The sequence below is a fragment of the Amblyraja radiata genome, chromosome 37 (assembly GCF_010909765.2).
Source record: "Amblyraja radiata isolate CabotCenter1 chromosome 37, sAmbRad1.1.pri, whole genome shotgun sequence".
Taxonomy (NCBI): Eukaryota; Metazoa; Chordata; class Chondrichthyes; order Rajiformes; family Rajidae; genus Amblyraja; species Amblyraja radiata.
The window spans coordinates 731,366-748,096 of record NC_045992.1 but is presented as its reverse complement, the minus strand read 5'-3'; the positions used below and the strand labels follow the sequence as shown (position 1 = coordinate 748,096).

Genomic DNA, 16,731 nt, shown 5'->3' with positions numbered 1-16,731 from the left:
TCGGGCTCCTCCTCCTCCTCCCCTTTTCCTTCTTTCTTTCCCCCCCCCACCCCCCATCAGTCTGAAGAAGGGTTTCGGCCCGAAACGTCGCCTATTCCCTTCGCTCCATAGATGCTGCTGCACCCGCTGAGTTTCCCCGGCAATTTTGTGTACCTTCGATATTCCAGCATCTGCAGTTCCCTTTTGAACACAATCTCTCTCCACTGTTTAGTTATCCAGTTCCCTTATGAAGATAGAACACGCCCTCTACCGGCGGGGGACAGAGGGTGCATTTCAGATTATAGCCACACTTTGTATAAAATATTTTCATCACAACACTTTTAATTCTCTTTTAGTTGTTTTCTCTAGTCCTCAAAACCTCGACCAATGAGAACAGCCTTCCACTATCCACTCTGAATATCCCTCATCATTATCTCTCCTCAATCTTCCCTTTGCTGAAGAAAACAATCTTAATGTTATCCGTGTAACTAGAACCCAGATACTGTGAACCAATGGTCTATAAACTATTTCTGGACCCTATTGAATCATCTGTATAATGTGATGATCCGAGTTGAATGCAGCACTCCAGTGAGGGTGGACCAGTATTGTATAAAGATTCAGCATTGTATATCTTCTTTTTCATTCTGATAAACCTCTGAATTATATGCCTTATTAATAGCTTTCAACCTGCCCTGACACTTTTTAAGAATTATGCTCCCCACCACAGATCCTTCTGCTCTCCACCCCTTTAAGAACCGTGACCCTTCCATTTTCAATGACCCCAGTAAAATCCTTTGGCTACAATCTTCTGTGAGCTGTCCTCCATTTATCTTTGCTTTTTTGCATGTAACATCACAAGAATCTAAACTCATCGACTAACACCAATTCTCCAGCTAGACATCTCTGAAGATGACTACTTTTGAATTCCTGCAGTTTAACCTCTTTCCAAGATTCCTAATTGTTTTATAACATAGAAACAGAAATTAGGTGCAGGAGTAGGCCATTCGGCCCTTCGAGCCTGCACCGCCATTCAATATGATCATGGCTGATCATCCAACTCAGTATCCCGTACCTGCCTTCTCTCCATACCCTCTGATCCCCTTAGCCACAAGGGCCACATCTAACTCCCTCTTAAATATAGCCAATGAACTGGCCTCTAACCTTTCTACCCATGTGTTGTTGGTAATAAAATAGACCATGATCTCATCCTCCTCATTCAAAATGATATGAAGAAGTTGCAGCCAGGGGGCCAGCAGACCATGCTGGAATCAGGAAACCCCCTGTCATTCCTTTATTATTTTGCGCATCAACTCTTCATAGATGTGCATCACAATGGTGCAAATCCAGTTGTGTATGGTAGCACCTTTCATTCCGCAAGGAACCACAAGATTGACACAATTTTTAACCAGGATCCTGCAATAATTTAAAATCATTCAGGAGACTAACCTGTCAAGTTTGTCTGATATATAGTTTCAATTTGTTATTAAAAACAAATGTCTTTAAAGTATTAGACTAATGAAACGTGCTCCTCGTTTTTAGGATGTTATTGCAAGTGGGGTTGTGAGGTGAAGAGTGTTTAATTGTCATATGTCCCAGATAGAACAATGACATTGTCACTTGCAGCGGGTCAACATAATATGTACTAAATATCCAGAGTCAAGTCAAGCGTGTTTAATTGTCATATGTACCAAAAGGGAGGACTGGAAATGTGCTGTGTATTTTCTATATCTGTAATATGCATTTTTCGCCCAGTTGCAGCGGGGCTCAGCCTTTGCCGCCGGACTGGCGTTGCAGACGTTTTGCTTCCGCAGCCGCTCCCTGGAGCCGGGCGGGTTTGGAGACGTTCCCTGGCGCGGGTTTGGAGACGTTCCCTGGCGCGGGTTTGGAGACGTTCCCTGGCGCGGGTTTGGAGACGTTCCCTGGCGCCGGCCGTTGCCCGGGTACCGGGGCCATGAGCGGCCTAGTGACCCACGCCGCCCTCCGGCTCTCCCGCAACTTCGACTTCAGTGGCCGCGACCTGGCGCACTGGTTCCCGGGGCACATGGCCAAAGGTAGCGGAGCCGGGGGGCCTAGGCCTCAAGTAATTTGAATCCTCGGTATATGTGATGGTCTGAGTTAAATGCAGCAATCCAGTGATGGTGGACCAGATTATTGTCCCAGCATCAAGTGATTTATTTGACAGCTCGTTCAATATATCTACTAGAATCTAATTGGAAAAAAGGTTTTACCTTTGGTTCCTATTGCATCTTATCCTTCTCACCTTACATTTAGTTCTTGATTCCTCCACCCTGTCACAAGATTCTGTGCCATATGTCTTTTAGATCACACTGAGCTCCAAGCAATAAAGTCCTCGTCTGCCCAACATCTCCCTCTAGCTCAAGACTTTGAATACAGGCAACATCCTCGTTAATCTTATCTGCCCACTTTTCAGAAAATTCTATGATGTTATGATTCCAGATTATACGATTCTGCCTCAGAAGTGTTTTCTTGTCCCATACAGTGTAGTTTAGTTTATTGTCTCGTACAGTGAAAAGATTATCAAGTCAAGTTCAAGTGAGTTTATTGTCATGTGTCCCTGTATAGGACAATGAAATTCTTTCTTGCTTTGCTTCAGCACACAGAACATAGTAGGCATTTACTACAAAACGGATAAGTGTGTCCATATACCATAATATAAATTAAAATCTTGTTTGCATGCATATATCTAAGTTTGTGAATTAGGAACATTTATTTGGATAGATGATTGGGATGTAGATAGATTGCTTTTACTTTAACAAAGCATGGTCTGTATCCTGAAACCTGTTTCTGTGTATTTTCTAGGACTTAAAAAGATGCAAGCCAGTCTGAAGAAAGTGGATTGTCTTATTGAAGTTCATGATGCACGAATATCCTTTAAGGCTGTTCTCCTAAAACTCTTTATTCCAAATGCAAGAAAGAACCGTAATTAGATAACCATAATGAAACTGCCAATGTACAGTATATAACAGTGACGCTAACATATGAGACACCTCCGCTGCTCAGTTGATCCATTTAGTGTATGTTGGATTCACTTGTTGGATAACACCATCTTTGGAGTAGATTGTTTCACTTGTTATCACCACAGTGCTAAAATTTGTTCTTAGCCTCTTAGAGCTCTTTGGGCCCAACTTGTATATGCCAATTCTGTTGGAATACTGGGCTCGTCCCATTTGGCCTACAGTCCTCTAATCTCTTCCTATATCTGTCAAAATGTGTTTTGAAAGTCATAATTGTATCCACCTCCAGGTACAGGCTTCCCTCATTGAAATAATTGAGGTACCTCAATTATCACTTTCCTCTCATCTAAAGCCTTTGCCTTCTAGTTTTAGAATCCTCTTGAGGAACAGAATATAAGCGTGAACTTTATCCATTCCCCTCGTGACCATGCACACCTCAATGTGATCCTCAGCTTCCCAGGTTCCCAAGATCAAAGCCCAGCCTGTACAACCTCTCTATATAACTCAAGCCCACAAGTCTTGGTTATTTTTTTTAAAAGACACACAGTACTGGAGTAACTCAGCGGGTCAGGTAGTATTCCAATCCACGTTGTTCAGAGATGCTGCCTGACCCACTGAGTTACCCCAGCACTTTGTGTATTTTTTTGTAAACCAGCATCTGCAGTTCCTTGTCTCTAGAATCCAGGTTCATTGCAAGGTGCTGCTCCAATATACTCTTGTGTACTTCATCAAAGAGGTTACTATGGGAAATTATTGACATGCAAGTTAGTAATTGACCTCATTCTGCAATCATTTTATCCGCTTGGACTGTGGGTTAATTCTAGGTCCTTCTGTGCTAAACTGTGACAAGTTTTCCCCACTGCATTTTAGAAAATGGTGATTGTAATGACCAATCTAGTCCCACCGTCCACCAATTTCTCCCATTGCGGAGGGATTACCATTGTCATATACCTTCGTCTTAAAATAGCCATTTATATTTATGATCTGGAGTGTCAAACATTATAACAAACTAGCAGTCATAAAGATGAATCATTGTGGTATCTGCAGAGGAAAGGGTTAATAAGAGTTCCGCTTCATGGCTATAAACCACTGTCAATAATCCTTGACCATTATTACATTCCTCTGTCTGGACGCAACCCAGTATTTAAGGAGACCTTGGGTGTCAGACCACATCTACTGGTGCTGAACAAAATGGACATAGCTGATCTAACAAATAAACAGGTCTGTACAATGACAAACTAGGCTGCAAATTGCTCAGTAACCACTTATTTCACAGTTTTCCCATGCAGCATTTTTAACTGTGGAGTAAAATGTAAGAGTAGTCGGTGCTGAATTTCCGCCAACTTTCCCTGTGGCGCCTATAAGGCCGTGACATTCATCTGTAGAGAATGGAAATGTGCTACTTGACACAAGTCATACACATGCTGCTCACTGATGCCGGGTCCTGACTGCCACATCGCAGCATTTATTGTCTCTAATGGTGCCTCAACTAGCATCAGCCTCAGGGGAATAGAAGAATATTGTCAGTGAATCCAGCACTACTTATCTCATCACCAGGGTCACAGCAACCTTGCATTTGGACTGCTGCATCACAAGGTCATTTCAGAAATATTAAGTGGGGACAGAAGCTTTCCAAAAATGGATCTCTGTCATTGTTCTGCATGGAGGGGGGTATCATGGATAATGAGCTTGGAGACAGATAGTCATGTGGATATTTTGAACAATGAATGATACAAATAATCGCTATTTCTTGCAATGCAATATGTACATTATAAAACCATTTTCTTCTGGGTTCTGGGATCAATGAAGGAATAGGAACCAGGTTTTCCTTTTTCAAATATGAATTTTGTTTTAAAAAATAACTTGCATTTATGTAGCACCTTTTATAGCTCATAGTTACAAAATTATGGCAATGTTTAGCAGAGAATTCTGTTTTATATTTTCATTAGAATGAGCATATTTCTTTTTATTGTTAAGCGAGTTCTGAAGGAATTGGATGAACAAGGAATCCGAAATGTCCTTTTCACCGACTGCTTTCGGGACAAGGATGTACATGTAAAGAAAGTGAGTTCTCCTGCATTTGAATTTGCTTGAAGTTCAAGTTCACATTTATTGTCACATGCACCAATTAATGTACAGTGATATTTGAGTAACCATACAGCCATACATGTAAAAATACAATACACAAAGACAGGAGTTTCCTGTGATATCAGTGGTGGCCATTAGGATATCCTATGAGCAGGTTGAAAATGGTAGTCCGTGTTCCTATATTCAGCACCAATTCAACAATGATCACTCCCTGAATCTTACCTGATGTAAAACTACTATATAACCTGAAGGCTACCTGGAAACACACTGACATGGGCTTGTGGCAAATGAGAAATCATACCAAATCACACCAGAACAGCCAGCGTAAACATTGGGCATGTGGGGATCTTGCTATCCTATCTGCAGATATACCAGGATCCCACTTCAGTCACCACAACTAGCTTCAAGCATGTCGCCTCTGTAGAATACTTCTGCACAACTTAAATTCTGATCATACTTTGAGACACATTCCCAAGGTACTTTGAATTTCAAAGTGATATAGATATGATGTTACTAGATTAGATATGCTATTACTTTAGTCAATAGTGAAGAAATATATAATTTTACCAATGTTGATCTTGGGGCATGGCACAAGGGCAGCATAGAATATAGGACTGTACAACACAGGAACAAGGTCTTCTGGCCAACCACTCTTAGCTGCTTGCACCTATCCCTCCATTTGGATACGCCTATTCAAAGTCTCTTAAATGCCAATATCGTATCTGCCTCCACCACCACCCTAGCAACTCATTCCAAGTACTCACCACCCTCTGCATAAAATAAAAACTTACACCACACATCTCCTTTAAACTTTGCCCCTCTTACCTTAAAACTATGCCCTCGTATTTATTACTTCCATCCAGGGGAAAGGTTGTGACCGAGTACCCTTTCTCATAATTGTAGATACTGTTATCAGCTTTCCCTTCACTCACTGGTGTTCTGGAAAAAAACAATTCCATGTCTCTCCAATCTCTTCCAGTATCGAATGCCCTCAAATGTTTAATAAATTAAACATTAGCACAGCACCAGATGAAGTATCAGCATGTAAAGTTAAAGGAATGTATCCTATCTCCTTGAGGCACTCACACCTGCCCCAAATGGTGGCCAGATGCTGTGTTCAAGAAGGAACTGCAGATGCTGGAAGATCGAAGGTACACAAAACAAAACTGGCCGGTGGCCAGATGCTGCTTTGATTGTAGCTCTGTATCAGCTCAATTCTGCTTTTGATGTAACCTGGGTCATACACCACAGCTATAAATGAACGACCAAATCACAGCAGGCAAATGAATACCGAGGAATACTGAAAGAGCTATTCACTAGGTTTCATTTATTACAACCTAAATACTGATAGGAAGTTGGTTGGCACCGACTCAGAGTCACTGTCCAGACACATTGGTTTCAAATCGACAGCCAACCATGCAGTTGCTGAGTTCCAACAATACGTATATTCCTATCTAAACCTTGGGCACATATGTGAAATTATTTTAAAGCCTCAGCATAAACATTGATATTTAACAGGGCAGAATAAATGATCTCCAGATTTAAATGTAAATCCTAATACAATACGTTCACGGTTTTATAATTGATGGTTAATTTCTGCTTTTTGGTTATTGGTAGATTGTTCCCATAGTTACAGATCTCATTCAGAAAAGTGACCGATATCATCGAACAGAGGTGAGGAGATTGTGTAATGTTTATAATATACATTTGGTTGTTTGATGTCATAAACCAGTGCATATGTATCACACACTCATATGTATAGAATTGTACATAACCCACTTGTTATCATTCATCACTTAGTTAGCATAGTGGCAATGTTTCTGTCAGCATGTAAGGAGTATAAAGGGATCTGCATGACAACTTGTGAGGTGCTTCCCAATGAATAACTTCATGAGTTTAGTTCACACACAATTCCTCGCAGCAGCCACCATTTAGATAACTTTGAAGTTCAGGGCAGAATGATTTGTGCATAACTACGTAACCAGTGGAATGCATTAAAATATTTGGTGCAGAGCATTTAGTGCATCCTGTTACTAAATTACCTTATGGATCCAGCGTGGTCAATTGGAGCCAGATTCGTCAGTCGCAGGAAGCAAAGGGTGGTTTATAATTGGAAGCTGTTTATCAGTACATTCTTTAGTCCTCACTACTTGATCCCTTTTGGAAATTTATATTAATGACAGACCCAAGTATAGGAAACGTAATGAAGAAATTTGAAATTGTTATAAAAATTGGCTGTTTAAGAAGGAACTGCAGATGCTGGAAAATCTAAGGACAAAAATGCTGGAGAAATTCAGCGGGTGAGGCAGCATCTATGGAGTGAAGGAAATAGGCAACGTTTCGGGTCGAGACCCGGCTTCAATAAAAATTGGCCTTGTGATTGATAGTGAGTGAAAAGTTACTATTGTTACCAACTTCACTGAGTGAGTAGGTTGCCTATTTTCAAACATTAATTAAATTAAACATTAGCATGGCACCAGATGAAGTATTACGACACAAAGTTGAAGGAATGTGAACTCTCTCCTTGAAGCAATCTCAGAGCTGCCCCAGAAGGTGAACAGATGCTGCCTCGACTGTACCTCAGTTCCAACTCAATTTTTGTTTTGAATTTACAGGGATTGTGCAACACAGTTTTAGGAGGAAGGAGGGAAACAAGGCCCGGCAGGCAATACTTAGACACCGGGAAGGAGAGCTTGATTGCCAGATGGGATGAGGATGGGGAATAAAGGGAGGTAGGAACCGAAGGATAGATTGGCACAAGAAAGAGTGGTAGATTATGAAATCTGATTGGAAAGAAAGTGGAAGCAAATAAGGGTGAGGTGGTGGGCAGTTGGGAACAGTGGGAGTCAAGATTGTTTAATTGTCATGTGTACCGACCGGCAACAACACAATGAAACGTACTTGCTGTAGCTTAATGGCAGCAGCACACGGATTAATGAACAATAATCATCAAATAGAATGGCCAGCATCAACATTATGGGCCAAATGGCCGCCAGTGACATAGATTTCTTCTCTGAAATAGTTTTTTAATATAATCTGGAAAGGTGATAAATCTTTGGAAATATTTCCTTGTCAGGGAAGGTACCTAGGGAGGTTTGAAATGAGGCCAAATACTATAATTAGAGAGTTGTAGTACTTGAGAGAAAGGTATGCTGACAACACTGATAGATATTTAGAATTTGTACCTATCAGGTCAGCACAGTTGTGGATTTCTGTCTTAACTGTGTCAGTCCTATATATCATTTGTAGACCATGTGGATGTGGACACATAAGCATGATCATTTAGAATGTAGACATTCCGGTTTGTTCAGAACACCTAATAATATGAATATTCCAATTTTCCTTGTTTCCCTGTAGAACGTGGAGTACTGTTTGATGGTAATCGGTGTGCCAAATGTGGGGAAGTCATCCCTCATTAATGCCATGCGAAGGATGTATTTAAGGAAAGGTATGACACATTTACATAAACTTCTAGGTGTGGCACAAAACTGTCTTTGTTCTAACCTTTCTGTGACAATAAACTGATCAGTTGCATCTTTAGATTCATCACAAGATCAGTGAACAGCAGGGCTGAGGGTACCATGCATGTAGTGAGAAGAACATGGCTGATTCCAATGTCGTGGCTTCACCTTTGACTCAAGCCCTGTAAACCTGGTTCTGCTGCTGGAAGCAGAGACTCCCTTAAAATTCCAACCTTCTCCTGATGGAATTAAACATTACGGAATATTGTTTGTTTTCTCCCAGCCCTGTTTAATCTAGCAATACTTTTGCTTCTCATTATTGAATAATGGGAATAAATTGAACACATCTCAAAATCTATTCCTTAACTATGGTTTAATAATAGCAAAAAAATTAATTCTTAAATTTTGGAAGGGTACATCAATACCAACGCTTAAAATGTGGATTGCAAGTATGTTGGACACCGCTCATCTTGAGGAAATGCGATTCCTCCTAATGGATAAATCAGACCAATTCTCCATTCGTCGTTTTTTTGGAATCATATGGTGCAACACAATTGTAAAAAATAACTGTTTCAGGACTGGACGAGGGTTGGTCAAGATTATAAATAATGATCTCCTTTTCTTTTTTATTTTATTTTATTTTCTCTATTTTCTCTCTCAACTTTCTTCATTTACTCGTTTTCTTTTTTCACACACTATATATTTCACATCTTTCTATCCTTTACTATCTAACTTCTTTTTCTTATTCTAATCTTTTTTCAATGTAACAAAAAAAAAAAAAGAAGTTGTACATAAAATGTATTATGAAAATATATATTAGGCACTTTGGTGCCATATGACTGTACTTACTTCTAATAAAATAAAATATTTTTTAAAAAAATTATTGAATTCTAGAAAAGCATAATCTCGCTTCTAATTTTACATTCAAGTAGCTCGAGGGCTAAAGGCATTTCCTTGCTTTGTTTTAAGGTAAAGCATCGAGAGTTGGTGGAGCACCAGGGATTACCAGAGCTGTCCTCACCAAGATTCAGGTGAATATAAGTGACGTTTAGAAAATAATGTGTGCGCCACAAGTGTTTGTGGATTTTGTTCCCAGATGCATGTAGGAAGCCTAATGAAGCACTGTTGCATGTTAGACAAATGCATTGGCTGGCTAACTGGGGCACAATTATGGTGAATGCCCCAAGTGGAAATACAGGCCATCAGGCCCGGCACCTGTTATCTGTGGGGAAAGATACTTGCACATGCCTCGCATAATTTTATAGTTCAGTTTAGTCTAGAGATACGGAACGGAAACAGGCCCTTCGGCCCTCCGAGTCTGCACCGATCAGCGATCCCCGCTCATTAACACTATCCTGCACACACTAGGGACAATTTACACATACAACAAGCCAATTAACCTACATACCTGCATGCCTTTGGAGTGTGGGAGGAAACCGAAGATCTCGGAGAAAACCCACGCGGTCATGGGGAGAACGTACAAAGAACCTACATGGGAAACTCCCATACCAGTCAGTTTCAGCTGGATCATAGATCCAATATGAGCTGTTATCTAGTTCCTACTGGGATTAAATATCCAGAAGCAATATTGATTAGAAAACTGATCTGCATCATTATGCTTTAAAAAAGGAAAGAAAGATGCATCCAGAGCTATCAGTCGCTGAAGTGACATGACCCACCCCTCTCTGTACCAACGGGCACAGTAACAATTACAAATAATAGTAAGAATTTATGAATTAAAGTAAGAAAGTAAAGTAAGAATTTCATTGTTCCGTTTCAGTAGATATGATAATTCAACACTATTGATCCTTGACTCTTAAAGAAATTGGTGCCACATTATTAATGATGAGGCCCATAAAAATGAATGCTTCTCAGCTCTCGGTGAAATGAAAAATATCAGCAGGCCTTGGCAAAATCACTGATGGTTATTTCATGATGAGGGGAGGATTTTTAATGTAGCACTCATTATGAAACAGCTCTCTGCATGACTACTGGTTCACTCATTGTAACCAGGACTCGTGGAGAACAGCTGAAGGTCACTGTGACCTGATTAGCTGAAGCGGGCTATGAATAGATTTGATTTCCTTCTCACCCTTTCAGTAGAGGTGGTGGGTACTTCATCACATGAGCATCAGCTACAGATACAACTGGTGATAATCTAGGGCTGGTGATTTTCTCATCACCTTGACTGAATATAATAATGTTGTGTTTCTGCAGGTGTGTGAGAGACCCATGATATATTTATTGGACACTCCTGGTGTGCTGTCCCCACACATTGAAAGCGTGGAAGTCGGCTTGAAGCTGGCACTTTGTGGTATGTTCTACATTTGGAACGGGATAAAGCTTTACTTTATCAGTGTGTATAATAGAAGTTATTAAAACTGAACAGATCAGGTGTTTTCCATTGAGCAATGTGGTTATAGGTTGACCAGTGAAAACCCTTTAAAACTCCTGGAACTAACAGTTTAAATATGTTTTTTTTGCTAACTGGGCAATGGTAAATCATCGTTGAATCCATCACTGCAGATGAACACATTTTTGAGCTGACAATTCCTTGTGAAGCCAATTCATGATGTTGCTTTGTCAATGCAGCTGAGAAAATAATACCTGGATAATTTCCCAGAGAAAATGATTTAAAGATCAGGGTCACCATTTCTGCAAGGCACACGGCTGGGTACAGGACAGTTGTTCAATCAAAACCAGCTTTAGTACACAGGCCCAGAGAAAATACGTGAACAAATCATTCTATGCTGATCCATAAGGATGTAATTGTTTTCCCCATTCCTCTGTACTATTTGGCAGAGTGAGACATTTCTTTGATTGAACTGAGCGCATTGAAACAGGAAAGCATTGCATCTCAATGAACATGGACTGAAGAAGGGTAACTATACAAGAGTCATACAGCAAGGAAACAGGTCCTTCGGCCCAGCTTGCCCATATCGACCAGGGGGCCCCACCTACACTAGACCCACTTGCCCACATTTAGCCCATTTGTCTCCATGAACCTTGTCCAAATGTCTCTTAACACCTGTTATAATATCTGTCTCAACTACTCCTCTGACAGCTCGATCCATATACCCACCACCCTCTGTGGAAAATGTTGCCCATATCGACTCCTATTGAATCTTTCTCCTCTCCTCTTCAACCTATGTACTCTGGTTCTTGATTCCCTGATTCTGTGTAAAAGACACTGGACACTGGTTGTAGGAAGGAACTGCAGATGATCGTTTACACCGAAGATAGACACAAAATGCTGGAGTAACTCAGCGGGCATGGCAGCATCTCTGGATAGAAGGAATGGGTGATGTTTCGGGTCGAGACCCTTTTTCAGACTGATGTCACGGGAGAGGGAGATACATTGATAAGGAAGAGTAAGGTGTGAAAACAGGACAAAGGGGGTGGAGATCAAGGAAAATATAGAATAGATCGTTGTTAGCTGGGAGAAGGTGAGACGTTTGTGAGGGATATGTTTATAGAGTCTCACCAGGCCCTTGCACAAGCAGCTGTTTAAATCTTTGTTAACCTGTTATGATAAGAGTTGCTTGCTATTTGCTTTTTAATTCAGCCCAACCGTTGAACAAATTGAGAGAATCATAGTGTCAATTGTCTGTTTATTGAGCATCTTACCCTGTTATCTACCATGCTGCCTGGTGTAAATATGTCAACATCACTGGAACATTAGGGGCGTACTTGCCACAATATTACAGATACAGATCCTTGTGGAAGAATCATTATTTATCAGTAGACACTCCTGAGGGGCCAAATATTCACTGCTTATTAGCTGTACAGTGTGTGGGATCATTTCATTCCTCTGAACTACTGTGACAGCTTGTCTACAACTTTACATTTATAGGAGTGTCTGTCAGCATGTAAAACAACGAATAAAAGAAAAACTGATGTTTACTATGTTTTATAAATTCTCAACAGGCAACCACAGCACAAAACCAGCACTGTGGTCAGTCTTGCAGTGACGATTTACAAGGACTTGTAACTCAAAATGATTTGTGACACTCCTGTTATTCAACTCTCAGTGGCCATCAAATTAAGGTTGCATTAAATCAACTTTCTTCTCTTGGAAGTTGTAATGTTCTTGGCATCCATTCAGATGATTGTGGTTACAAATTCCACTGAAGACTTGATTAGCTTTGTGCAATATTGAACTGAGTGCAGTCCTGTTTGATCCATTAAAACAAAGACTCAGTTTGATCTGCTCATAAGTCCATCGCGTTAAAGTTCTCGTGGTAGGAATTAAATAGCAACAAGGAATTTCTCCTCGTGACTTTGTCCATAATTGTCACCAAGATAACTTACTACTGTTTGTTTGTTTATCCTACAAACACAGCTGGTAGAGTTGCTGCCTCACTGCGTCAGAGACCTGGGTTTGATCCTGACCTTGGGTGCTGTCTGCGTGGAGTTTGCATGTTGTCCCTGTGACCGCGTGGGCTTTCTCCGGGTGCTCCGATTTCCTCCCACATCCCAAAGACGTGCTGGTCTGTCGGTTACTTGGCCTTTATAATTACTCTTAGTGTGTAGTGAGTGAATGTGAAAGTGGGAAAACTTAGGACCAGTGTAAACGGGTGATCAATGGTGGGCATGGTCTCGGTGGGCTGAAGGTTGTATCTCTAAACTAAACTACATACATGTTGGTTGCTGACTACAGTACTGTACTTCAGAGGTCAATTTGTGAATGTTCTGTGAATATGAAAGGCAGCTTCAATTGAAAGATTTAACTTTCAATGCAATAGTCTTGTATTTGATTTTCCCGCAGGAACAATATTGGACCATTTGGTGGGAGAGGAAACTATTGCAGATTATCTTCTCTTCACTCTCAATAAACATCAGAAGTTTCAGTAAGTTGACATCAGTTGACACCATATTTTGTTTTGTTGAGCAGAACCACAGCTATATTTATAGCGTTTGTGCATTTTCTGATGGGATAAGTATAGATTCATAATATATACTAATCACACACTAGGGTATGGGAACCCTGGAGTGATTTCATTGGGCATGTTTGATTGTAAAAGACTCGCACTGTTGGATATTTGACCTGTAAATGACTGAATTTGAGTTCAAACCTGTGTTTCTGCCTCAGTGCTCAGATCCCCAGTGTTTTTACACTCTGTGTACACATCCTCACTGCTTCTACACACTGTGTACACATCGTCACTGCTTCTACACACTGTGTACACATCGTCAGTGCTGCACTCTGCGTACACCCTCAGAGTGCTTCAATGCTGCGTGCACACATTGCTTCTATGCTGTGTACACACCCTACAGAGTGCTTCTACACGGTGTACTCATCGCAACATCCTGGGCTTTGACAACCATTAATAGCCAGCTGGGGCTCAGCAGCTTCCCACCACCGCTGATGGGATAAGCAATAAAAACTCTTTCTAGTGGTATTTGAATGGCGTGTTGGGAGAACCTGCATGCTCTTCCTTGAAGTCACAGATAATTTAACATCACTTCAAACTTTCACACGCTCCAGCAGTTAATCACTACCAGCACCGCACTTCAATGCTCTCATATTTTGGGGTTTAAACCCAGGGTCGTCTGCCTCAAAGGCAAAGTACTACCAGTGAATGAAGGTAAGAACAAAAAGAAAAGTTTAACAGCCGGACCCGCATACTCCAGCATTTTGTGTCTATCATCGATATAAACCAGCATCTGCACTTCATTCCTGCACAAGAAAAGTTTACTGTCTGTAAGTTATTTGCACAAACCTCTGGTTGTGATTGAAATCCCTACAAGGTTCCATGCCTTTCCTTTCAGCTACGTTGAGCACTATCAGCTGGGGGAGCCCTGCGATGATCTGCAGACTGTGCTGAAGAAAATAGCTGTGAAGCTTGGCAAGACGCAGAAAATCAGAGCCCTTACTGGCGTGGGTGAGTTCTGATTGTGCTTTACTGATAATTCTTTTCACATTAAATCTTCATGATTTGCTGTTATCAGGCAACTGAATCATCCTACCACAACCAGAGAGCAATGCTGAACTACTATCTACCTCTTTGGTGACCCTCGGACTATCCCTGATCAGACTTTGTTGGCTTAACCTCATCATGTACAATGTAAATGGCCGATTGTAATCATGTATTGTCTTTCTGCTGACAGGGTAGCACGCAACAAATGCTTTTCACTGTACCGTTTCAATGCTAGCTGGGCTGAATCTTTTCACTGTCCGTTTCAATGCTGGCAGAGGCTAGCTGGGCTGAATCTATTCACTGTACCGATTCAATGCTAGCAGAGGCTAGCTGGGCTGAATGGCCTGGTGCTTCTTGTCATATATATGGACAGCGCTGCATGTATTTGTGAGCTATGAGTAATTAAAAACTTGTCTAGTACTAAGTCAGATAAGATACCATATGAGTATTATTAAATACATTTTTGTTGCTCCTTCCTTTATAAAAGAAGATCGACATCTTGATAAAGTTCTCCACGATTGGGGCAAATTAACTCTCATTGTTGCAACTTTCCAGGTGATGTGAAAGTTCTCATGCCCAACTACAGTGCAGCTGCATATGACTTCATCAGAATGTTCCGGAAAGGAGAACTGGGGAAGGTTATGCTGGACTGAACTTCATACGACTGGTCTGAAAATCGGAGAAGCGTACTTTACTGGAGATGGGATCACGTGTTAGGCAGGTGAGATGATCTCATCCGGCCCAGTATCATGGAAAGGTAAAAGCTGCTGAATGTACAGGCGATGTCTGCCGTCTTGTAACATACATGTGCGGTGTATGTCTGAACAAACTCAAGGATAAAGGAAAAAAGAACCTCAGGACCTTCTGCAGAAACGCAGATAGTTAAATATTAAACACATCCTATCTGAACACCTGTCTGAAGAAGGGTCTCGACCCAAAATGTCACCCATTCCTTCTCTCCAGTTATGCTGCCTGTCCCGCTGAGTTATTCCAGCTTTTTGGTTTAAACCAGCATCTGCAGATCTTTCCTACACATAACAAGGCAGGCTCCATTCTGGGGTTAGGAAAGAAATATTAAATAACTAATTTATTTACCGAAATTCATAGAACTGCTCATGGTGTTCCAGCTAAATGACATTTAAAATCCAGGTTGTGACTCATTAAATGTGGCGTTATTAGAATGTGCAGCTGTGGGATTGCTGGGCAGTGTGAGTTGGTGGCATTTAGTCAGCAGCATTATTGGACAGCAGGTCCCCAGGAAGACCTGGCTTACTGAAATCCAAACGATGTCTCCGTGAAATCAGGGCTGTTAGTTGTACTTGATCGTGGATGCTTGGTGCAGAGACTTCAAACTTTATAATATTGAACAATTTATGCCAAAAGTGTCTGCACTGTCAAACATTCATTTAAACGTGATTCAAAAAGTCTTGTTTGAATCTTGATGTACCCTGACTATGATGGTATCTTGCTGTACCCTGACTATCCTGATGGTATCCACACCGACCGGCTTCAAATGAGTGACCATCTTTTGTCATTTGTCACTCACTTGTTTTCCGCTAATGAGAAATTGTTTCTGATTCACGAATAAATAGTTTTCAGGACAGTTCAAGAACAGAGACCCCTTGTGTAACCCAGGTACTGCTGAGCTCCGATGTATTTACATAATTCATGTCAATGATATTCCTTACAACAGAATTTATAGAATGTAAATTGCAATCATGTTATGCCCCTCTGCTAGTGATGTATATAAAATGTACATGATAAAGATTGCTTTTAGAATTTTATACAATCACATTGAACTGAATCTAAAATCTTGAATCCAGATATATGAAGCAGTAATTGCTGATATTTTAAGGACGTGCAGCATTAAATCAATTGTACCATTGTCCAACCATGTAACCCATATAATATTGTTTTTTTAATAAATAAAGCTGTTACCATAACCCTGGCAGTTATCGTATTGTGAGCATTTGGTTATTCTCAGAAGAGCCCTCAATACGACACCAGTCTTACTGATGGTGAGATCCATCTGTCTATCTGATGGTCTCAGCTCATCAAATCAGCACATTAACCGGTGACAAACTGCCGTGCACTTCCCTTTCAGCTCTGGCAGCAACAAATCAGCTTACCTTGTTGTCCCTCACCCTGGTTACATTCTCCGTCAAATCCACCAGCTTTTCATTAAAGATCATGGAAAGTAGAGAGATACAGGTTGGAAATATGCCCTTTATTCCACCAAGTCCATGCTGGCCATTCATTTATACGAAGCTAATCTAATCTTGTCCTCTCTATATTGTCACCAACTCT

The 16,731-nt window shown here is 40.9% G+C and overlaps 1 protein-coding gene across 1 annotated transcript; it reads left to right on the top strand.

The window, feature by feature from the left end:
- Nucleotides 1-1,787: 1,787 nt before the first annotated feature.
- mtg1 (mitochondrial ribosome associated GTPase 1) lies at nucleotides 1,788-16,379 on the top strand. Its single transcript, XM_033012865.1, has 11 exons — nucleotides 1,788-2,030; nucleotides 2,800-2,864; nucleotides 4,071-4,175; nucleotides 4,932-5,018; nucleotides 6,660-6,716; nucleotides 8,400-8,490; nucleotides 9,473-9,534; nucleotides 10,721-10,817; nucleotides 13,272-13,353; nucleotides 14,276-14,388; nucleotides 14,980-16,379. The coding sequence occupies exons 1-11, from the start codon at nucleotides 1,931-1,933 to the stop codon at nucleotides 15,075-15,077; spliced, it is 957 nt and encodes a 318-aa protein (XP_032868756.1). The 5' UTR covers nucleotides 1,788-1,930; the 3' UTR covers nucleotides 15,078-16,379.
- Nucleotides 16,380-16,731: the final 352 nt, after the last annotated feature.

Coding starts and splice junctions, on each gene's coding strand:
- mtg1 (XM_033012865.1), top strand. CDS start 1,931: ATGAGCGGCCTAGTGACCCACGCCGCCCTCCGGCTCTCCCGCAACTTC. Junction 4,176..4,931: donor CTGATCTAACAAATAAACAG/GTCTGTACAATG, acceptor TTTATTGTTAAG/CGAGTTCTGAAGGAATTGGA. Junction 13,354..14,275: donor AATAAACATCAGAAGTTTCA/GTAAGTTGACAT, acceptor CTTTCCTTTCAG/CTACGTTGAGCACTATCAGC.